Below are 24,407 nucleotides of genomic sequence, written 5' to 3' on the forward strand. Positions count from 1 at the left end.
ACGGTTCAATCAAGGATCCGCCGGTCTCTCTAAAAGGCTGCGTTCACACTGCAGGGCTTAATGCTCAATTCCGATTTTTTGAAAAAAATCGCTTTTTTTGCAAGGCCGTTCACATTTCCAATTAAATGCGACCTTTTGTGATCTCCTGTGTGACCGTGAAATGACCCAGAAGTTACCCGCATGCGCAAAAGAGTACTCAACGGTCAACGACGTCACTTGTTGTTTGCGGAAGTAGCTAAACTTCAACTAACTGTGATTCACTCACACAACACACGAGCGCGCAGCGACCGTTACAGAAGAGCCAGACAGCAGCCGCTGACCTATCTAATATCAGCACAAATAAGTTAACATAATGTTAGTCTACTCTTATTCACATTGGATATATAATGATGGTGGCCGTGGGCTTTTATTTATTTATTTATTTAATTAACGGGCTCGTCGACGTCGACCCGTTCGGCAGATTTACCTCAGTTTTCAAACCGACGACTACTTCAACGCAGACTGTATCCACTCAGCCCGTACCGCAGCGTCAACGGGGAATGCATGAAAGCTGACTTCTCTGTTATAACGTGACGAAACTGTACATAACGGCACACAACAATGAAGTGCTGAGGCGGTCACCCTCTGAAAGGAAAGTCACCTCTCTTGAATCCTAAAAACACTCATTGTGAAAAATATCGTTGTGGTAATGGAACTCGGTCGCTGTTGTCTCCCGCTCTCGCTGTCATATCAGCGGAAGTACTGGCCCACACACTCAAGTTCGAAACGTCAACGGTCGCCATTTTGTGCACGGAGCGAATAGGGTCGTTTTAGCCTGCAGTGTGAACGTAGCCTAAAACCCTCCTTTTCGTGAGCCTACTCTGCTCTGATTGGTCAGATAGTCCAGTCTGTTGTGATTGGTCTACAGCTTACAGCGCATTTCGGAAACTAAACGACCATTATCATATCTGAATTTCAGCTCCAGGCATACAGTGATGAACAGTCGATGGTGTAATTGTTATTGTAGCAATTCGAGCCAGATTCTTCATCTTTGAGAAGTGCATGCAAAGTGGATTAGCTTTCACAGCACAGAAAACAGCATCTTCTCGACATGTTATATGTTACATATATATATATATATATATATATATATATATATATATATATATAATATGTGTGTGTGTGTGTGTGTGTGTGTGTGTGTGTGTGTGTGTTGCCTGGTAAAGTATCGCACGATTATCATACATTAGCCTACAGTTATTATGCAAAATGTTTAATCTTAATGACTCGGAAACCATATTTAAATGGGTTATATGATGCGATTTCTTGTTTTCCTTTTTCTTTAGTGTGTTATGTAGCTGTTTGTGCATGTATTAGATCTGCAGAGTTACAAAGCTCAAAGTCTCAAACCCAAAGAGATATTCTTTGTAAAAGTTAAGGCTCAGACATGCCTTCCTAAAACGCTTTGTTTAAACGCCCCCACAAATCTACGTCAGTGTGTGGGAACTGTCGGTACACGATCCGTTCCACGCATGCGGGTCTATTTTGATGCTTTTAAATGTAGCTTACGCTATGCATTACGATGTGTTTACCAATCCAAAATAATAAAGGAGTTGTGAGTTGTTACATGAACATACATGATCAGTTTCCTCCATACTCTCCTTTGCGATTCATTGCTGTATGGTATTAGGCTTAACTTACTTAACTTGCCGTGTTTTGGTCTGAGGTCAGTAGTATTGTCAAAGACGGTTTGTGTCGTTTTTTTAATGAAAAGCTGCTAATATTAGTTAACTTTTAAGTTGAGCAATTTTGTATTAGTAGGCCCTATGGGTCTATATAGGCTAATATATATCTATATAATCTAAATGAGGAAAATAATCCCTTCAATGTTGTTTACAGAAGACAATAAGGAACATAATATTCATTTCTGCCTAGAGTAGACGATCTGCATGCGTGAAACGGATCGTGCAGGTGGAACGGATCGTGTACCGAGTCTGACAGTCTATGGTGGGGACAGAGTTTCATAACACCGGCCAAATGTATACGCAAAGAAAGAAGCCTAGGCGTAACTTTTATTCTCGCTGTATTATTATTGTTGCCGCCGGCGCCGCCATGTCATGGAGACACTGTGTTTTTCGTTGCGAAAGCCATGTACTTTGTTTGGCCTTCCAAAAGAGGACACAATTAGAAAACAGCGGTTAAGCTTTATTTACAACATCGTTGCAGAACAGTACAACCAAAATATTCGACTCTGTGCTGCACATTTTTCGGAGGACTGTTTCCAGAACCTGGGAGAGTAACGTTACAAGGCCGGCTGTGCACAAAGGCTGATACTAAAAAGTGGGGCAATTCCATCTTTGCAAGTAACGTAGGCCTACAGTCTGGCGCTTCTGACACAGACACAGCTAGTAAGTATGTTTTCTTTTTTTTAAGAATTGGCCACTGACTATTCAAATGCGAGGTTTCAACAGTATAGAGTAGCGCTTGTTTGTCGTTTCTACGATAACAAATGCAGACATGGTTTTATGTTTACATTGTGCTCTCCCCCATAGCACAGCGCGATGTGAAAAAAGACAGACCCTATAAGTCATTATAATCAGTAATTATGTCCAAAGTTGATCGATCAGCTTGGTCATCTGCATTTTCCGGATCAGATTCGGGCTCGAATTGATAGTACCGAGTACCGACCATAGATATCATATAAAGGCCTTTATATGATATCTATGGTACCGACATTATCACCTGTCATTATTGCTTTAGGAGCTGATGTTCCAAATATGGTAAGGGGAGTGACATTTCCGTCACATGCTTAAGGTGTTCGGGCCAATCAGAATGCACTGGATTGCTGGCCAATCAGAGCACACCGCGCTTTTCAGAAAGATGAGCTGTGTAAAAATCTAGGCGTTTCAGAAAGGCGGGGCATAGAGGAGCAGCAATAATGTACGGTATGTGTAAAATAATCACTTTTTTTAAACCTAAAACCACGTAAACACATTGCATTAAACCAAATAATGTTGTTTTTAGAACCGTCATATGACTCTAGCTTTAAAAGTGTTTCAGCATACTAATCTTGGTCTATATTACTAAAGTGTGGATTGTTTTGTTCACTAGATGGCAGTGTACCATCTAGTTGACTGTCGCTTACAAGTAGTTTGCCCCAAGATCAGTACAGAACCAGTACAGACTGGACAGACAGTCACCAAAACTCAAAAGTCGATGATGATAATGATGATGATGATGATGATGATAATAATAATAATAATATAACTAGTTGCTTATTAGCATGCATATTACTAGGATATTGGCTGTTTATTTGTAGCCTACTTATGAAGCACATTTTAATGCCTTATTCTTCATGACCATTTTCTACATCCTAAATCCAGCCCAGTTCATACCCAAACCTTACTAACTAACTATTAATAAACAGCAATTAGGAGTTAATTGAGGCAAAAGTCGTAGCTACGTAACTACGTACATTGAGGAAGTGTTTAAAAAGCAAAATCACTTGTCACTTAGGAATTAAGACATTTGATGGCTTGTGAGGGGAAATGTCATCAAAATAAATTGGATTGTGTTCAGTCACATACTTTCTTAGTCAGACTTTATGTCATGCTTTGTGGGGTCAGACATCAAATTCACCGGATCACAGGGGGCGTGGCTGCAGTCAGAGCGAAAGAGAGAAAGGTGTTGAGTGGGCGAGGCCATTTAGGTTATTTGCTCAGAAATCGAGAGAGAGAGAGAGAGAGAGAGAGAGAGGGGGCGCCTGTTCTTCACCGCCGTCCATCCAATGGTGAGGAGCAGACTGAGTCGCTATGGTGACGAGATTGTTTCGACGGAGGCTGTGATGGGTTGACAGGTGCGTGACAGTCGCGTCTGTGCAAGCATGTACGCCAAAGGCAAGAACAGCGTGCCATCGGACAGTCAAGCCCGAGAAAAGTAAGTTATATTGAGCAGGCGGTGAAGGAGGAATTCTCGCGGTCACACGAGCAGTCGCACACACACATTTGGACAGAGAAGACATTTAAAAGACAGCAGCTGGCGCATGCACGCTTTGCTCCTCAAGTTACGCGCTTTCTGCATTGTGAAAAAATATTTATATATCATTAAGTGTATCCTGTGGTCATTTATTAGCTTATATGATTGTCAAGAATTATTTAGTTTCCTTCAACGTCCTTGAGCAGTCGATGGCAGAATCTTTCTTATACAGCACGTAACGTTAGTTAACTTACTCGGATAGTTTGCTTCGCTTTTCCTTTGTACTAAAGTGTTTTATGCATTTTGAGTGACCTTTCAGCTGTCCATCTGAATGTCTCTTGGCTGTTTTTCAGTGTTTTAGAAATTTTGACTGATCGTAAACAAATCAGGCTTGGTTGTGTTATGTTATGTTGTTCTTAAAAGGTGCTGTGCAAGGATACTCAAATCATTTCACGTTGACAAATAGCATGGACATTAACTTTTTTATTTTAAACATCAAGATTTTAGGCTTAAATGTTTATACATTTTTACAGGAAATTGTTTTTTTTTTTAGGTGCTTTAACCATTCATTTTGGTTTCAGCATCTGTTTTAAAGGGTTAGTTCACCCAAAAATTATTGGCGGACGCTGGTCATGTGTGTGATGCTGGCCAATAGTGAGCGTTATAGTGTTATACGTACAACCCAGAAGCGCTGCGCTGTTACACTACGTGAACTCACTCAGAGGCCCACACAGAAGAAAGAGTTGAATAAAGTCGTTATTTTTGTTTGTTTTTGCGCACAAAAAGTATTCTTGTCGCTTGATAAACTTACGGTTGAGCCACTGTAGTCACTTGGACCATTTTAAACATTGTCTTCTTTACTAACTTTCTGTGCGGCAAGTTTCAGAAGCCTATGGAGCAGTGAGACAGCTCTCAGATTTAATCAAAAATATCTTAAAAAAAATATTTGTGTTCCGAAAATATGAACAACATGAGGGTGAGTAATTACTGACAGAATTGTCATTTTTTGGGTGAACTAACCCTTTAAGGTTTTCTTATTTTTTGCTGTTCACTTCAATAGTCCAGTGGTGTGATATCCTCCTTTTTTTTTAGTTTTACACATAAAGTGAACATCTCCTCAAATTATGTTCATTCACATGAAGTTATTCTATATAAGTATTAGAAACAGCTTTTTTATATGGACCAACAAGCAGTCCTGACATCACAGTTCCAAACTAAATTCATAGTCAAAGACAACACTAAGGCCTGGTTTCAAAGACATGGCTTAGATTACACCAGGATTAGTTCAATTAGGACATAGCTTTCTAAAATATGCCTTAGAAAACGTTACTGGTGTGCATCTTGAGAAAAACCATGGCACTGACATATTTTAAGATATGTCAATGCAAGTTGCTTTCTGTTAAAACAGCTCAAACATGCATTTTAGAACTATAGGCTTAAGCCTTGTCTGTGAAACCATGGGTTTAGGTGTTATATAAAGTGTGGAAAGTGGTGTCATTGTATTGTATGTTGGGTGTTGTCAATCCCTTAGCAATTTAGGCCGAGGGCCACGCATATATCTGTCAAAACTTTAATTTTAGTTTATCCTCTACATTTGAACAATGACAGTTGAATAACTGGATTAAAACAAATGTATAGTGAAGGTAAAACTTGTAGGCCTAGTCCTATATTGAACAGCAATCTTAAACATCATCTTAACTTAGAAATTGCTCTGATTTTAGACAGCTGTGAAGACCAGCAAATATTTATAAGCTCACCCTGTAGTCAATGGTTTGTAGGCCTATCTCAGTTTGAGGAGTCACATTTGTTCAATCTTCACTATCAGGAACGTGATTAAAACTCCTATAAGTAGCAATTTGACCTAGATAGCCACTGCGGTTAGAGTTAAGTATTCTCAAAACTCTCTATGGTTTTAGGGCTTCACTCTCTATATATAAAAGGTCCCAAATTAACATTTGACAGCTGCTAAAAGTGAGTAAAAATTGGCTTTGGTAAGTAAATAAAATGTCAGCTGGGCTGTATCTTTATTAGAAACTACAACAAAATATGGTTTAAACTCTCACTGATGTAAGTGATCTGAGCCATTCAAATCAAAGACATACAAACCGTCTACTAAAGAAAACGCCTGTCACAACGTGTCTTCCAACAGCTTTTAGCTCAGTGGAAAATGTACCATAGGATGTTTATCTAGAATGCCTGAATTCCTTTCTTCTCAAGAACTCCATTTGTGGAATACACATTTGAGCTGCCACAACAAAAAAGAATGAAACAAAATCAGAATGTGGTTTTTTTTTTTTTTGAGTTTCCATAGATAGGCCTATCCGAAAGGAAAAAGTTTAATAATTCAGCTGTCATTGAGATATAAATGTTTTTTTTTTTTTTTTTTTTTTTTACATTTATGCATCGGCAGATGTTTTTATCCAAAACAATTAACACTGCATTCAAGCATTTTTTTTTTTCATTCATTACCTGGAACTCAAACCCATGACCTTTGTGTTGCATCAGCAGCATCATGCTTTTTGCTGTTTTAGCACCTCAAAAACATTTTTACAGTTTCATTACAGTTGGAGAAATATTTATGACCCATAAATTGTCTTAAACCACTGACCATTGGCAGGTGTGGCCAAAAGTTCATTTTGAATCCTGCATACATATACTTTAAAATTTTGTTTCACTAGTAAATACTTTGATATACTTCTACTATAACGTTCCAGAATGATGCCTTTCAAATATATGGTCTCTTTTTATATTTTCTAATGTGGTGAAAAGTGTAATTTCTCTGTTCTGCAGTTTTGTTCAGTTTGTTAGAGAATGACTGGTTGTCGTTCCTGCTGCTGGAACAGTTTTTCCGCAGAGTGGTTGGCCTCTGATATTTCTCTCCATCATTGATATGCAAGCGGCATCACACCGGCCCTACTGCAAGGTTAAGCAACCGTGACGGCATGGCTTAGAAACCGGCTAGGAGTATTCTCTCTCTGTCTTTAGCCTGTGTGTAATACAGCCTTCCTTTTTTATTCACAAATCACACACAGTCTGTGTGGTCCTATAGTTTTTCCATGCGTCCTTTGACCTATTTGAAATCCAACAGTTTCTCCATTATTGTCGCTTTGGTCCAGTTGTAAACTAGACTAAGATCTTCTGCTAAGATTGTGTTGTAAGTTCTTTTCCAGAGCTGCACATTTTCTCCATGCTTTCATCTGCAAGATAAGCTGGCATTTCCTGTTGTCGTGGAGAAAGGCATTGTTTCTCGAGGTGTTGTACAGCATGCTTTGGTCTAAACCCCTGAACTTCTGGTTTTCATTCAGACTGTACACATTTTTTACCATCTACATGCCTGCTCCAGTCAAACACCATTTAAAAAAAAATATTAAACACATAGGCTACACTTATAAGCTGTGTTGTATTTTATTTTTTATAAAATGATTTCTGTTGACACATTATGATAAAGATGAAAGCAAACCACATTCATATTAACCTAGTAGAGCATCTTAATTAACCCAGAATAGGCTGAGGAATGTAGCATTGTTCTGTCCACACAGGATATGAGTTTCATTCCTTAGACTTACCTAGATGGCCTTTTCCCCTCTGAAATTGTTCTGTTGTTCTTTCATAGCTCCATTTTTTTCCAGCAGTGTTTTTCCAAACAGACAGATTTTTTTTCCAACTGACACCATTTTAAAATTCAGCCACGAACATGATTTGCTTAGAATAAATGTACAAAACTAAATTGAGTTATTAAATTGATCAAATGTGATAGTAAAGACCTTTTCATTGTAACAAAAAAGTTTCTATTTCAAATAAATGCTGTTCTTTTGAACTGGCTGTTCACAAAAATATTAAGCTGCACTATTTTCAACATTTATAATAATAACTGTTTCTTGAGCAGCAAATCAGAATATTAGAATGATTTCTGAAGGATCATGTGACACTGAAGACTGGAGTAATGATGCTGAAACTTTAGCATTGACATTACAGGGTTAAATTACATTTTAAAATAAATCGGTTATAATATAAAATGGTTATAATATATATATCTTTTTTTAAATACTTTTTAACTTTATTTTTGATCAAATAAATGCAGCCTTGGTAAGCATAAGAGACAAAAAAATATTACTGACTAATTTCTTAACGCTGGTGTGTATGTAGCCTATATAATGTATTATACGGTATCTTCTGCAAAAATATGCATCCCTGTATTCCGCCATTGTCTGTTGGCTACACATCAAAGGTCAAAATGACCATAATGTGTAAATGTATAATGTTTCAAATGTTTAGTTAATGACGTCAGATACTGATGTTTCATGCACACTGTTTTGTTAAATAAAAGCGACTTGTAATCTGTCAGCTATTTTACAAACCATGGTTGCGATCATTTTCCACCTTTATCCTCATGTCACTCTCTTTTCTCCTTTTCAGCTCTCACCATTAATCATTTATGAGTTCCTGCTTTCCTGTCTCTCCTCTTCTACCCATCTCTATATTTGTCTTTCTGTGTTCATCCCCTGTTCTCTTTCACTGCAACTACAGTAATGTGTCAATCAAACACATACCCATAGACAGATTTGTCCCAATGATACAAATGCACACAGAGACACCCCGCTCTCTAATGTCTCTTGGGAAATGAATCTGTTTGCATCTAGCGAGTGTATGGCAGTCAATGAAGATGTTGTCAGTTCTGGAGAATGGGAAAGAGCGCTGCGTTGATGGGATGAGGACGCAGCATGAGGTTAATGATGCACTCTTGCCACTGTTCTGTTCTGTCATTATTACCTCTCTTTATATCATTTCTCATATTGATTGTACAGCTAGTGCCTTGAGCTGTGAGGTCATTTTATTTTTTCATTATACATTTATGCATTGTAATTGTATTGCTCTAAATAAGTGCAGATGTAGTGCCCCTATATGCTATTTTAAAGTTTCCTAATGTTGTTTTGGAGTCTCCTACAACAGGTTTACATGCATCAAAGGTAAAAAAACTGTTTCATTTTCTCATAAAATTAATTTGTACATCACTACATTTTCAATGATTCTGAAACGACTCGTCAGATGAATCAATCTCTCTAAAAATCCATCCTTTCCGCGAGCTACTCTGCTCTGATTGGCCAGACAGCTCAGTCTGTTGTAATTTGGTCTACCGCGTACAGCACGCGTCGAAACATAACGTCAGCTCTGCGTGTCCTGAGGCTTCCTACACCGTAAACTAAACACAGTAACGAACAATGACGTCGATTTTACCATATCAATCTGAGAGCGAGTCCGATGATGAAACACTGGAAGAACTATTCATTCAACCCGAACCTCCATCGCAAGATCAACTCGAGCAGGACGTTTCTCAGGGATACGCTACTCAGTTTGAGGCACATTATGAGATGTTGCAACTGTATCAGCATTAAGTGCATGTCCATCAACAAACAGATTATTTTACTTGTACTTATTTATTTACAGAGTCTTTTTCTAATTTATTCCGGTGAACACATGGAAACTGTATCAATAACAGTGCATTAGCTGAGCTCTAGCGTGAATGGCTGATGAAATATAAACGTTGGTAAAACAAGTCTTGCTCCATGCTTAATCTTTCCTCAGTTTTGGGTAATAGTGGCCCACAACTGATTCGCAGAAGTATTTCAGTAAGACAGTAAGAATGTGAGTAACCAGTTAGCAGGAGACCTACAATATAAAACTAAAAACTAAGTATTTTGAACACCATCTTTCAAGCGCAAGCGGTTTGCGATTCCTGCATTGAACTCCGAGATTTGAGAAGTCGTCAGTAAAATAAATGAAACACAGCAAAAGTTTAGGATTATACTGCTGTGGTATCAGGTAAAGATTAACTTTAACCACTGATTCTTCACATGCTCGTCCTTGGGCAGTGGGCATTGTAGAGCACAGCGTCTTCTCGACATGATGCTATCCAGTATCCACAGGAATCAGCTGCAGTGTTTGAGGGCGTTAAAGTTTTCCCTGGTGTCTGCGCGAGCAATAAGTGGGCGGGCAATATGCTAATGTTTCGTCTTGATGTCACAACGAAACGGCTTATGACTCGTTTGAAAAACTATTCATTTCATTGACCCAGAGTCGACTCTTACTTTTGAAAGACAATAACTTTATATACGGTGCACTTTCAGATTTAAAACTTTGCAGGATGTTTTCATTCACGTAGACCTATGTTACACGCTACATGAAAGGTCATTTTCAAAAATCCATGATAGGGGCACTTTAAAGTTATTTATAATTTGATTATGAGTTTGTTAATTAATGTTTTGATCAATGGTCCTTAGTTAGCTATTAAAACTGGCTTAATATCAATCTTGTGCTCATTAATTCTTTTATTTAGGGTTGATTACATGGTTATTTGTATTTTAGTCTTTCTATTGCTTTTCTGTTTTTTTACTCTGTTTTTAATTTTAGATTGTTTGTTGAGTGTTATATTTCTTCGGCCTGTACTAAAAGCTTAAGCAGGGAAAAGTTTATTTATATATATATATATATATATATATATATATATATATATATATACCAGATATATATAGAGCCCCTTGTCTCTGTCAAACAAAAAAATTAAATAAACTAAATTCCTGCTTTTTTATTAATTCAGCTTAAAGCACAACGGAAATTATCTCTGTCTATGTAGGTCAACTCTGTCTAATTGGAGTTTAAGGCAGGCATCATTAATATTGCCCATACTGGAATTAAACTTCATCATGTAACTGACTGCAAGACATGAATAATAGCTCAAATTGTGTGACTTGTGGAGAAGTGCTAATAGTTTCTAAAGCAACTTACATGTGTCTAAAGCTGTGTTTCCACCGAAATTACACGGAATAATTTGTTCCAGGAACTTTTTTTTCCCTGAGACCTGTTGCTTTCCGCGTTTACGCCAAAGTCTAAAGTACAGTGAAGATTAGGCAAATTAGTCCGGTGAAGTAGGACTGCAAGCACCTCAACATATTTTTAAACCAATAAGCATGTTCAGCGCCCAAGTCCCACCCCCGAAAGTTCCTGAACTTTGAGAAAGTACTACCTTGCAAGCAGGGACTTTCTGAGGGGGATTTTTTTCTACCCGGAACTTCATTTAGATCCTGCTCCTGTGGTCGAAACACACCGAGTACCACCCCAAAGTTCCTAGTTCCTGGGGAAAGTTCCTGTGGTGGAAATGCGGGTTAAGTGATATTCACCAGATAATGAAACAAAGTGAAAAAATCTTGTAGACTTTGAGGGAAGATTACTTTTTTACTTTGACCAGTAAGCAACTACTTAGCAACTACTCAGAACCACCAAGCAATGTTCTAGCTACTATTCAGAATACCATAACAACCAATAGCAGTACTGTGGCAATCATACAACACCCAGACCTTATGCTCCAGAGAGGTGCAGCCATATATAAGTTTGTCTTTGAACTTCGGTTATTGCAGTAGTTCTGTATATTTCTATGGCATCGCTGTCGAAGAGTATTTAGCTAGTGAAGTGGATTCACTTGTTGTAGAGTTAACGAAAGTTATCATGAGCATTGTAATGTTTGAAGCAGATGTCATAACAAATGTCTGTAGACCGGGAAGATTTTAAAACTAGCGGTTCGTTCATAAATCCGTAAGATCTTACCTTCCTGCTGTGGAAACACAAACCGGAAAACAGAACACAACCGGCACAGTGCTGAAAAGGTCTAGGCTATTGGAGGAAAATGTTAAAATCTCATCTTAAAGTTGGTGAAGTATGTCTGCGCTCAATATACTTTTATTCTTAAACTCTTGAAGCCTAGTTTCCTTTCTGCTTCAGTTTGAAGATTTTGGATTTTGTTCATTTGGAGAAAGGGGAAGACTGTCGGAAAGATCCTCTCTCTGTCTCTTTTCTATCCTTCGTCATTAGAATATGAAAGTTTGCTGACAGTCTCAGGAGGATTGATTCTCAGGAGCTCAGGACCCCCCGTCATTCCTCCAATCTCCAAATCTCCTCCCTCAATCTCGCTTGTGTGTGATCTTGGTTTGCCAATGTTCCTCTGTCATTATTCCATTAGTACTTTCTTCTCTTGCACAAACACTGTCTTATACATTGTAGTGAATGTTCATCATATTTTTTATTTTTGTTTTGTGTGAGTGTATGCGCATACTCTGAACATTTGGAGGTCGTTCTGTGCATCAAGTGTTGTGTCTGCAGAAACAAGCAGGAGAGAGAATATGTCGTCTGCATACATGTGAAATATTTTTTAATAAGGTGCCACTGGACTCTGCTGACTCAGGTTCCCTCACACATTCATGGAGGATACTAAAAAAAAATCAATATGAAAATCCTCTATACAATGAACTTTCACCAATACAAAAATAACCAATTGTTATCGCAGAGATATGGAACTCTTAAAAATTCCAAATGAGATTGTAAAACTGAAAGTGAAATGGTGAACTGAATAGTAATGAAAGACTGAACTCTCTGTGAACTCAGTGTTTACCGAAAGTTTGTCTTGATTATGATATCCAAACTAGGACTTGAGTTGCCTTATTAAAATCACATATGGGTTGCTTAACCATATGAGATGATACACAGCTAGAAGGTAAAGATATGGGTTCAATTAAAAGCATAGTGTATCCAAAAATATATTCCCTCTTGTTTTCCATATAATGAAAGTGAATCAAAAAGTGGGGCGCCAGAAATAAAAATGACAGATGACAAAAAGAGCACCATAACAACTAGGCTATAGCATTAGTCCGTATGACTACATTCTTCTGAGGTCATATGATAGCTTTGTGTGAGGAACAGAGTGGAATTAAAGTCATTATTCGCTAAAAATCTTTCCCTCTGCTGTAACTCTCAAATCTCGTTTGAGCAATATTGAAAATGGACATTGCCAGGTTCATGGTTTTGTTTAGTGTGGTTTAATTCAGTTCTGTTCTGTCTCCCTGTCATTATTTGATCTGGGCTGCGTTCAGCCCCGACAAAACGTTGCACAACGTTTTTTAAACAGAAACGGTGATGTGTTGAACACACTGTTCTGATGACGCAAGAGTTGCAACTATGGCAGCTGAGAAGGCCATTCTTTGTGTTCTTTGTTTAGAATTTTCGGAGCCTTATAAATATGTGTTTAATACTACAAAATATGCCCAATGTTACAGTTACTGCACTTGCCGCCCAGAACAAAAGAGAACATCCCAATCGAGTGAAGGGATTGCTGAAACTGAAATGGAAGCACACATCTTACCTAATTCAGACTAAAACACATCTATTTAGCCTCACATACTGACTTTATTTGTAGTTCATACTGTTTTAATAGCCTACCCTGTATTTTCTTTCTCATTTTTAGGAAAAGCACTTAATTACCATTGTTTATTTCTATACCAAATGTCATACACTTGCAATGAAGCTAAAAATATAAACAACTACATCATTATGTTGATATCCTATATTTTTACAATAAAACTTACGACAAACATGTCTTCTAATATCCTCAGTTGTTGCGAGCTGCATCGAACACATTTGTAAATTACTTTCCTTGAATCCATTGTGCGAGTTCACTTTAATACCCCGTGTTTTATATACATGTTGCTGCTGATTGGACTGCAGTTCTGACACACCCACCAAACAAGAGAACAACGCTATCTCACGACCAATTCGTACGAATTCGTACGAATGATAAAAAGTTGGCTAATTCGTACGACCTCACTCGTACGAATTTGTACGATTTGTCTAAACCCACGTGATGGGTAGGTTTAGGGGCGGGGTCAGGGGTAGGTCATTCGTATGAATTCATACGAATTGGCCAATTCGTAAAATATGTACGATTTTGCAAAAATCTAATTCGTACGAGTCAGGTCGTATGAATTCGTACGAATAAGCCACCTCGTAGAATTTGTACGTTTTCCCGGAGAAAACGTATCTCAAACCCCGTTGCACACCGGTGCACGCCGTTTCCAGGAAACATGACGTTCAACCCGGAAACCGTAGCAAAACGTTGCGCACCGTTTTGAACTTGAACGTGCCCCTGATTTCCTAGTTTGTCACCTAGGTTACAGTTAATTAATAATTCTGTTCAGCTGGTCTTGATTAGTTCCCTTTGTTTGCTCTTTGTATTTAAAGTTAAACCCCGTGTTTCATTTTGTTCCTGGTCTTTTCTTGCTTAAGTGTAGTTGTCCTGTTTGTTTTTTTCTCCTGGATAATTAAAAAGACTTTCTGCATTCATTTTGAGTCGTGTATTATACTACACGTGACACACATACGATATTGAACATTTTCATATTTGGTGAATTAACACAAATTTCAATCTTTCAGTCTTTTTTCTCACACAGACCTCTCATATGGCTTCAGGGGACTTGAAATGATATTGCATGTGTACTTTTATGTCATTTTTGGAGCTTAATTGCTTTCACTTCCACTGTATGAAAAAGTAGTATTAACACTGCTAAAAATCTCCTTTTGTGTCTCACAAAATAAAGTCAGCCATACGGGTTTGGAACAACATGAAACCGTGTAAATGATGACTGAATTTTCATTTTTGGCTGAACTATCAAGTTAAGTTACTTTGCTATTTCAAAGAGGGCATGATCATTATTTCTAATTATTTTAAGAAACTGAACAATTGAGTTTTATTTAACCATTGGAACAGGACCTAAGATAAAGGCTTCCTGAAGGATCTTATACAGTATATGACATGATGCTTTTAAAGTAGGTTTCCTCAATATCTTCTTAATTTTCTGTCTCGGCAGGTTAGCTCTGTATGTGTACGAATATCTGCTACATGTGGGAGCTCAGAAATCAGCGCAGACCTTTCTGTCAGAGGTAAGTAAACCAGTTATTTGCATTTTTACTAAGACCTTTACCGTGAATAAAGTGGACAATTTAAGATGATGTACTTTTTAGGAGGTAATATTTACATGTAGCCTTACAGCTCCTATGAAACCCTTACTGTTCTCTGATCCCAGCTTAATTTAATTACACTGGATACAAAAGCACACTGGCACTAGAAACTGGGCAGACTGTTTCTGTTTAATGGCACTGTCTCATGGAGATACAGCGGGGGACTGTAAGCTTATTTACACAGATTCTCCTAAGCACTGAGTGTCCACTTGCTCTGCTCTTTAAATGAACATTGTTTATCTTCAACATGAAGTTAATGGCTTGTCATCCTCTGGAACTGCGTTTGGGAAAGAGATGTTTATATCGGTGTCAACGACAGCTCACTTACTGATGACATGATCACTGACAAGATACAATTGATCAGTAAAAGTAAATGCAGATGCAGATGAGTGTTCTAGCTCTGAGTCAAGTAAATATTTGCGAATGACAGCGGATCAGATAAATACTGGAACAGAACAAAGAGAGATGAGGGAAAACGGAATGAGACTGGCACGATGACAGAGGTGAAAACACAAAGGCTGGCCCACCACTCAGACGTGAACATCAACAAGCCAGACAGTGCTGTCGTGACTCAGTCCAGCCTCTGTGACTAAGCCACCCGCCCCGTCCATTGTGGCCGGTTTCCTTTGCGACTCCTGTCTTTTGCCACCCTGCTCATGTAACCAGTTCCCGCTGGACTCGAACCCAAAAATAGCAGTGGCTCTCGCAGCAGTGTATTGAGATAATGTTGGGCACACCCGTGTTGTTTATGGCAGCTGTCGTCAGTGCTTTAATGTCTGTAAACCCGTCTCACATGGTCAGTGACTAAAACTGATGATCTCATCAAGATGGATGGTGTTTTCTGTTCCTGTTTAGTCTTAGAGAAAGAGTTGAGGAGAAAGGAGAAGGATGTGCAGAAGGTCTAAGCCTAAAGTATACTTCAGTTTTTCCCGTATCCGTACAGCCGAACACACAGGCTTTCAAAGTAGGCCTACTTCATTTGAAAGCACTCACAAACACAGGTGTTCGACACATGCACACTAGAAAGTTTCATCCTTGTTCAGTGTCTGCACTATTTCTCTCCAGAAGTTATGAGCTAAAAAGTTTCTTTGTACTTGTTTAAACTAGAGTCAGCATCATGAAATCGCACAGACTCTTTTTAAATTAATTTAATTATAGTTCTGTCATTACAGTTCTCTGAATCTTTGGCATGGTAATGGGTTATGGTAATAATTTTCGAGGCATGCAGTTCAAATCCATTCAAATGACTTTCGAGTCATTGGTCAAAGTCAAGTCATTTTATTCTTTTAGTCATATAGGCCTAAGTCACAAATTTGCTACTCGTGTCAGACGCAAGTCGAGACCCCTACCTCTGGTTGTTGCCGTCTCCAGTAGTTTGTTGTTGTTGCATCTCATTCAGTCTTTTTTTTCAACTGTGAAACAATGGGTGCAAAAAAACCTGTAGGTTCTTTTGTTAGTGGATCGTACATTGTACGTGCCGTTAGAAAAATCTGACTGTGCATGTGCAGTACCTACATACTATGCTGCTGATGAAATTTGGATCACTTGCACTGTGTGCATACCCTTGCATACATGTAAAAACCAAAGTATACTTTAGGCTTTAATGGCTTGATAACTGACCTTCGCCAAATCCAGCCTGTTACTGACCAGTCCTACCTTAGCAACTGTTGTCATTCGCCATGTTTTCAGACAAGTTTTTGCTCTTTTTCTAAATCTGTGGAAGTCCTGTGTGCTTGAATAGTATTATTTAAACAATTAAACACTATTTTCCAGAAATGATACAACAGTATAATAAAAAAACATTGTCACTTCTTTGAAAATGTCCAATTCCTTCCAAGTTAACAACCAAGGAGGATGGAGCTTAGCGAAGTGTCAGTTGGTTAACTGAATTGAATAATGACTGAGTCACACTGAGACTGTTTCAAACAGATGCCAAGCTACAGTTTTATCCCTCAGATTTATTCTAGGCACCATGTTTGACTCCGAGTTCAGCTCTCCATGGCAGAATTTGCCTTTGATTATGTTTAAATCACAAAGGGAGCACAGGTCAACTTGTCACTGAATCTTTATAACTCTTCCTTTGTTCTCTGTTTAACTCGGCAGATCCGATGGGAGAAGAATATAACATTAGGAGAGCCGCCAGGGTTCTTGCACTCATGGTGGTGGTAAGAATATCTGCTATCAGATTTCTTTAGCACTATGTGAATGGGATTAGTGTTCTAAAATACGTTTGAGTTATAATTATTAGAATATGAACGTCTGTAATTTCATGGGATCTCTAGTTGATACTGAGGTGGAGTGTTTATATATGGATGTGGGGATTATGGAGATCATGTTGTCTGGATGTGTGCAACACGAAACCCATTTAAAAAAAAAAAAAAAAATTTAAGTATACAATATATTAATTAAGGGAATTAATTAAGGTAGTGTAGTTTGTGATAAGACTCTCTTTAATGTTTTAATTCTCAGTACTTGACATAAGTTGTATTTTTCATTTTACTTTTACTTACTATGAATGGTGATAGAATGGTTAGATATGGTGATAAAGAAATATTTCTTTCTCAATGTTGAAAATGATAATATTATCAATGTTATTATTATCAATGTTCAGTGTTGTGGTGTGCTTAATTTTTTTCCATGATTCTTTATTGAAAAGAAAGTTCAAAAGAACAGCATTTACTTGAAATCTTTTGTAACGTTATAAATGTCTTTACTGTCAATTTTGATCAATTTAATTCATCCTTACTGAATAAACATACTAATTCCTTTCAAATGCCAAGATGCCAAGTTTCAAATAAAAATCTTACTGATCCCAAAGTTTTGAATGGTAGTGTAAATCACAGACATTCTCACCAATAATCAATTCAATTTCAAATTCGATCCCCAAGTTAGCTGAACAGTATATGCTTTGTAATTTATGCAATGTTGTGCAAGAAAACAGACATATTTAATTCTGACAGGATAAAAAAAATCTCAAAGTACATCTGTGAAACAAACATTTCCTCAGGGAAACCTAGTCCTGTCCAAATAGAGCTTTAATTAACTGAGGATAGTGATTCATTCTCACACTGCAGTATTAGTCTTTTTATATTATATTGTGCATCTTTTGTCGCAGTGTTTTCTGGGACCTCTACTGTGCTGCCTCTGAGAGGAGAGAATCATGTGAACACTCAAGTGAAGCCAAAGCTTTTCATGACTATGTGAGTATAAATGCATTCACCTGCAATGAGGATTAACAGGATGTTGTGCTGTTACCACGGTTTTATTGGCTGCTGCTGCTAACCACTAATAAACCAATTAATACATTTCACTGTTTTGAACTGTAAACAAAACCAGTAGGAATCCACTGACCTATTAGAACAGCACTGAGTGATTTAGAGCTGGTCCCTGAGAAGCCTTGCAGGATAATTGTGAGTGAGTGTACAGCTCATAGAAGGAGAGGTAAGGAGAGCAGGAGGGGAATGAAAAGCGGGAAGGATGATAAATTGGTGGTCCGTGCTGGAGGCATTTGCAATGATGTCATACATTTGCGGTCATCTTGGCTAGAGGGAGGAGGACATCTTGACCTCTGTTCTGAGTGTGAAAGAGAGAAATAGAGATAGCAATAGAGAAAAATATGAAGTGTGATTAGATTAAAGGCTTGTCTATAAGAAATAATGACCCATTTGGGTTATTTCAAAATGAGCATAATAACCTCATTGTTCCTCTAATACCGCTAACACTGACTCCAATTACAAGTCAGGTGCTTGTTTATCTAACACAAATTATATTGACTTCAGGACCAGAATCATCAAGATTAACTACTGACCAGCCACGGCTCATTACAGGAAGAGCCTCCACTTTTAGTTCATGTGTCAATCATGTGAAGTGCCACACTGATCCTCAGTCATGCATGAATTGATAAACACGTCATTAAATCATATAATCCTCTAAAATGAGTCATGGCTACATTAGACATATTTCCAGAAGTGATTTCATCTTAATTAACATATACATATATATATATTAGAGGTGGGAATCTCTAGGCACCGTACGATGCGATTCGATTACGATTCAGAGGGCTGCACTGCTAAAACGATTATCGATGCATCTTTTTTTTTTTTTTGACTACTTGGTACTTTTAAAGCAAAGTATTTATAATGACCCATAAAGAATTTACTTCCAATACTTCCTATATTAATTTTATTAATAAACAAATGGAAGTGATTTGGCAAGTCAACTGTAAGGTTACATTTGCCAGCATATGTCCCAACATAGCAAAGAACCAACAGGAAAATAAATGTGTGCTTGTACTATTAGCATACTTGTAGTAAATGAATACAAACTTCAGCATATTCTGAATCTCTAGCATTTAATAATATAATTTTAACCAACATCTTTCTGTTATGTGCAATGAGCAATATAATCCTTCAGACAAAAAAAAAACAAATAATTATTTTGCTGTAGCAAAATCACAAACAGCTTTCGTTCAAAAATATAGAATTATGTACCAGCAGCTCTCATACAAAAATCATGCTTGTGGACTTACGCATATTCTGAATAATTATTAACATACAAAGCCGCTCTTATAACTTACAACTAAATAATAAAGAGTTATGACTCGAATTTTTTTGCTGTATACCACAATCAAAAACAGCTTACAAAAAAAGTAAATGAACATCTGCAGAGAGTACTGTCAAAATTTAACTTTTTGTGAAATGCACTGATACACACTGTGACTGTGGAGGGCAGTACAGTAAACCTTAGTAACGTATATACTGTATATATATATACATACATATATTAGATAGATGGATGAATGGATGAGAGATAAATAAATTAAATTTTATTTCTTTATTTAATATGAACACACTTTATTTAATTATTTTTTTATTATTATACTTGCATCATTTACATTTATTAATATATTTTAAAAAAAATGTATTATTTTTTTAGCAAAATTGTGGTCTCTATATTTATGTGCTTTTTAGCAATACAACAGTAATGATTTTACATAACACAAATTGTCATATTCTCACTTAATATACAAGTCCAAAATGTAAAGTAACTAAATCCTGATGAACGATCCAGTGACTCAACCCGCATTGATTTCCATTGTTTAACTGCCATTTTTAGCATAGAAATATTACTGCTGTGCTTTAAGTGCTTTTCAGATTATTCTCTCCTGCCTAAACGAGGACATTCCATTTCCCTGGCAATCATAAACGCACTCTATTTTTACCCACTCTCCCACATTGTTTAAAAAAAAGAAAAAAGAAGGCAGACAATGACTGGTACTCTGTTGCCTTTCTGTCGTTTTACACAGATTGAATGAAGCCTGAAACTCTGTTATTTTGACCGAATAGGGCTACACTTTGCATGTGTACACTTTTCCCTCAGTTGCTCAGAGTGGGTCACCTGTCGTAGTGGAATAGTAAACATATTAAATAAATAAATAAATCCAATTCAAATAGTCATACAGATAGTTTTCGAATAGATGAGATGACACACAATTGTATCATTGCATTACATATCGTTAAATATAACATGAAGCTGAATCTTCAGTCTGGTGGTGACTGATCATTGATATTCATTGTTGCCAGTGCTTAAATATATTTTAAAAACCAGCATCCTTTTTTGACTTTAAATGATCTCAATGTTCTTCTCAGTCGAGTAAATCAAATCGTAATACATTTATACAACCGTTAGTGATGAGAGGTCAGACTGTTTAGGCTAAGTACACAAAGTGAAGTAAACTACTAAACCATGTTTTAATACTTACAACATATTCTGGTTAATCACTTATGCAACAGTTGTGTCCATTCATGCCATTCATCTCATAGCCTGAATAGCAGATCATAAGTAACAGATCAGCTACGCTGCTGCTGCATTAATAGACATCAGTGATGCGCGGGTCAATGTATAAACAACCCGCACCCGACCGACGTTTTAAACTAACCCGCCCGCAACTCGGACCGCAAAAAAAAGAAAAAGAAAATATTGTACCCGACCCGCTTCCTGACCCGCATTTTTTAAAAGTAGTAAATGCTCTTCGTTGCGTCGTTGGGAAAAAAAAAAGAATATAGCCTAGGCTATTCTAATTTTGTCAAGAATTATAAAAAATCGTCAATAAGCTCATAATTTGTAAATAGTCTAAATGTTTAGTTTTAACAACAATTTTTAAAAGCTGGCTATGTCTATTTTGATGTTTCTGTGCAAGTTCAGCAGACAGTGAGGTTCGGGTTTGTTCCGAGCTCGTGAGCGGAGAGCTGAACCTATTCCGCTCCGCTCACTCATTCCGCAGGGTCGCTCGCTCAACCCAGAATGGCCTGCTGGTTCGAAAATATGTGGAATAAGGGCTACCTCCGACTTTTTTTTTTTTTTTTTTTTCTAGTCGACTAGTAGTTGTTCATTTAAGCCATTCGTGGACAAATCGCCCCTTTATATTAATTTAATTAGCCTACTTAAATAGGCTATAGCCTATGGATAATAAGCGTTATGACCGCACGCATAAAGCTTGCCACAAAGAACCGGTTAAAGTAATGATTATGAATGTGTCTAAATTATCAAGGAGACATTTAATTTTTTAGTAATAAACTGGTGTTTTCTGTGTCGCTGCAAAGATGAAGTTGACAATTCGGACTCGCCATGAACGCCAGAGAGAAATGCACATTTCATTTGGATTACATAATCAGAGAGTAGCCTATTTATTTTGGTTTGAATATTTTCGTTTAAAAGTAGACAATTGATTGATAAAACATTGATCAAAATTAAGATACAATTTATACAAAACGAAAATCTTTTAAAAAGAGTTTTCAATAAAACAAAACGTCGTCAAAATCATGTTTTACCAAAAACAGCGCCGTTGCTAGGAGGGCGCCAGCGCCTCTGCCTCTCAGCAGCTCTGCCTCGCGAGTGGATGATGAAGACGCCTAGCAATGATAGCCTATACATTAGTGGTAGTCTACCTTTAGTTAAGTTATGCCTTAAGAGTCTTCGTAGCGCGCTAATAGACAATATTTTCGGAAAATGCAGCCCAATGCGTAATGGAGATTCCAAAGCGCTCTTCTTTATTATTATTGGGACATTTTGCCTATGTAATTGCTCTCTTTGATTAATTAGTATGTTTTTATGTTTGGTATGAATTTCTGTACAGCACTTTGTGGCAGTAATGACTGCTTGGAAATGTGCTTTATAAATAAATTTGACCTTGACCTTGACCTTGACCTTCTTTGGTCAGAACCATGGAGAGCGATCAAGGATAGGTCTGTCCTATGCACCGAAACTTTTAACAATGCAACAAAATATTTAAAGAGCATCAAGCTATTCAAATCTATATTATGTATACGCACGCACAGATAATAACAGCTATATTAGTCAATATTTTTTTTATTAAGTTAAGCAGTGATTGGATAACGTTTTTTATTTTTTTATTTAACGTTTTTAATTTAAGGCCCACCCACAATTGGTCTGGCTTATCCAAAACTGAAATCCTGGCGCCGTGCCTGGTTGGTCGTGCCAGTTTTGTGGCTATCAAATGTGTAAATAGCATCGCAAGAAGTACACATGACAAAACCAGCACTTTGGTCATCATCTTTCATTATTTCGGCAAATGTCTCCCACACTCCCACAGCTTCCACTCCCCAGTCTTCACCTTTTCTCTTGCCGCCTCCATCTCTACCTGCAGACTGAGCTCGTGCGTCATCGTACTTCTTGCCAGTTATTCAGCCAATAAAGTGTAGACCTATGTATTTCATTGAAAATAGTGTCTAGTAATATATAAATTACAAAGGTTTAATTGACATCTTTATTTCAAACGACCCGACCGACTGCGACCCGAATATCATAAAAAATATTTTTGGATGACTCGTAACCGCGGGTGACCGCAGGCACCCGCTCATTTCGGATCAACCCGCGCATCACTGATAGACATACATAAATCCCATAGCAGATCTAGGCAGGTGGAGCTGGGGGAGGTGGAGGGTTCTAGAAGAACTCTGTAGTAGGGCTGTGCGATTTTCTTGCAATCTGAGAGATATTGCGATGTTAAGTCAAGCTTCATCTCAATATTCTCAATAGTGTGCAGCACACACTCTAAATTAAAGGAGTACAACATGCCTTTAACTGTAGACTATTCCACTACATTGTAGTCTAGCTAGCAGATGCAGTGTGCCTTTCAATTAGTGTTCATTTTGTCAGCTATGTTTTTTATTTTTATTTAGTCTTAGTCCTGTCAAATGTACTTTTTAGTTTTTATAAGATTTAGTCAACCGTCTCCTGTTTTTGTTTAGTCAAGTTTTAGTCTGAGCACTTTAATCTACTTTTTGTCAGTGCTGCATAATGGTTAAATTGATCATTGTTTTGCTAAAAATTATAATCATAATGATTGTTGTCATTTGAGAAATGTATTTTTATTATTTCATTAGGACAGACTCGCGGCATATTTTTCAAAATTCATCCAGATCGCAGCCTAGTAGAAAGTTTCGAATCGCGGTTGCGATTCGATTTCGATTAATCGTTCAGCCCTACTCTTTAGCATGCTGCAGGACTAGCTTACAGAAAACGATGAACTAGGCTATTTAAATGTTGAGCAAGCAATCTTATTGGCTGCAGGATCAGCAGAGGCCAATCAGCTTGCGCCATGCGGTAATGATGTGATAGCTTGCAGATTGCATGTGAAGGACCTATCAGCCTGCGTTCAGATTCATGACTGAACTAGATATTTTACTGTCAGCCTGGAAACTGAAAATACATGGTGGCATGAGGAACAACTCATTTTGATTGGGATTGAATATAATAAAACATAAATGTAATATGATGCTATAGGGTGTTTTTATTTACTCCCCCCCCCCCCCCCCCCCTTTATTCAGCAAAGCTGTTGTATAGAAATGCAATATTATCCACTACTAAAATCACACTGTGATGTTCCTGACAGTCAGGGGGTGCTCTATTAAATACTGAATATATAAAGAAATTTGTAGATATGTACTGTAGTTTGTAGCTAAAACTACAAGCCGTTTGATTAATCAGCACCATTTAATAAATCAGCAAATCCTGAGCAAATTCTGTGTCAAGTTCTGATAAGCTTTTAACATATTGTCTTTACATTCGCATCCTTCATATTCCCTAGTGATTTTTCTCCTGCCTGGCTTAGGGCTAGTCTCATCTGCACTTTCATTTTCTTTGTGTTCGCACAGAGTAGAACACAAACAGCAGCAAATTAAACATGAGAGGAAAAGGGGAAGCACGACAGCATGAAATAGCTTATAATATTATGCAGCCTATTCAAGCATGTTAATGAAGATTTTCACCCCTGAATGGAGAGGGATATTTCACACAGTGTATCCACGTTCAAGCTTGGATTATTGCTGCTACACTGAATAGTATAGCCTACATGTGCTTTTTTATCTTTGTTTATCTTAAACGGTTATCTCTTGCCAAAGAAAATTGGGGTGCTCTAGATTTAGATTTAGATTTTCACTTTAAAATGTGCAGTTCAATCAATGACTTTCTTAATTCATTGTTCTAATAATATCTGACAAGCATGGCTTAGTGGTCTATTTTTCCTTCCATGTTTTTGAAGCTATTTAACACATTTTAGCTTGACAGAAATGAGAATTATCACTTCTTATGGA

The 24,407-nt window shown here is 37.4% G+C and overlaps 1 protein-coding gene across 2 annotated transcripts in view; it reads left to right on the plus strand.

The window, feature by feature from the left end:
* The first annotated feature begins 3,699 nt into the window (after positions 1–3,699).
* Positions 3,700–24,407, plus strand: part of ssbp2a (single stranded DNA binding protein 2a) — a 33,573-nt gene continuing 12,865 nt past the window's right edge. Inside the window, exons 1-4 of one of the 2 annotated variants that reach the window (XM_084413901.1) lie at positions 3,700–3,915; positions 14,643–14,715; positions 16,897–16,958; positions 17,909–17,993. In XM_084413901.1, coding sequence (XP_084270027.1) covers positions 3,863–3,915; positions 14,643–14,715; positions 16,897–16,958; positions 17,909–17,993 — 273 coding nt within the window. In that variant the 5' untranslated portion in view covers positions 3,700–3,862. The remainder of the gene's footprint in view (positions 3,916–14,642; positions 14,716–16,896; positions 16,959–17,908; positions 17,994–24,407) is intronic. The other variant, XM_084413902.1, reaches the window with a different exon arrangement.

Source organism: Rutilus rutilus (genome assembly GCF_951802725.1).
Source record: "Rutilus rutilus genome assembly, chromosome: 7".
NCBI lineage: Eukaryota > Metazoa > Chordata > Actinopteri > Cypriniformes > Leuciscidae > Rutilus > Rutilus rutilus.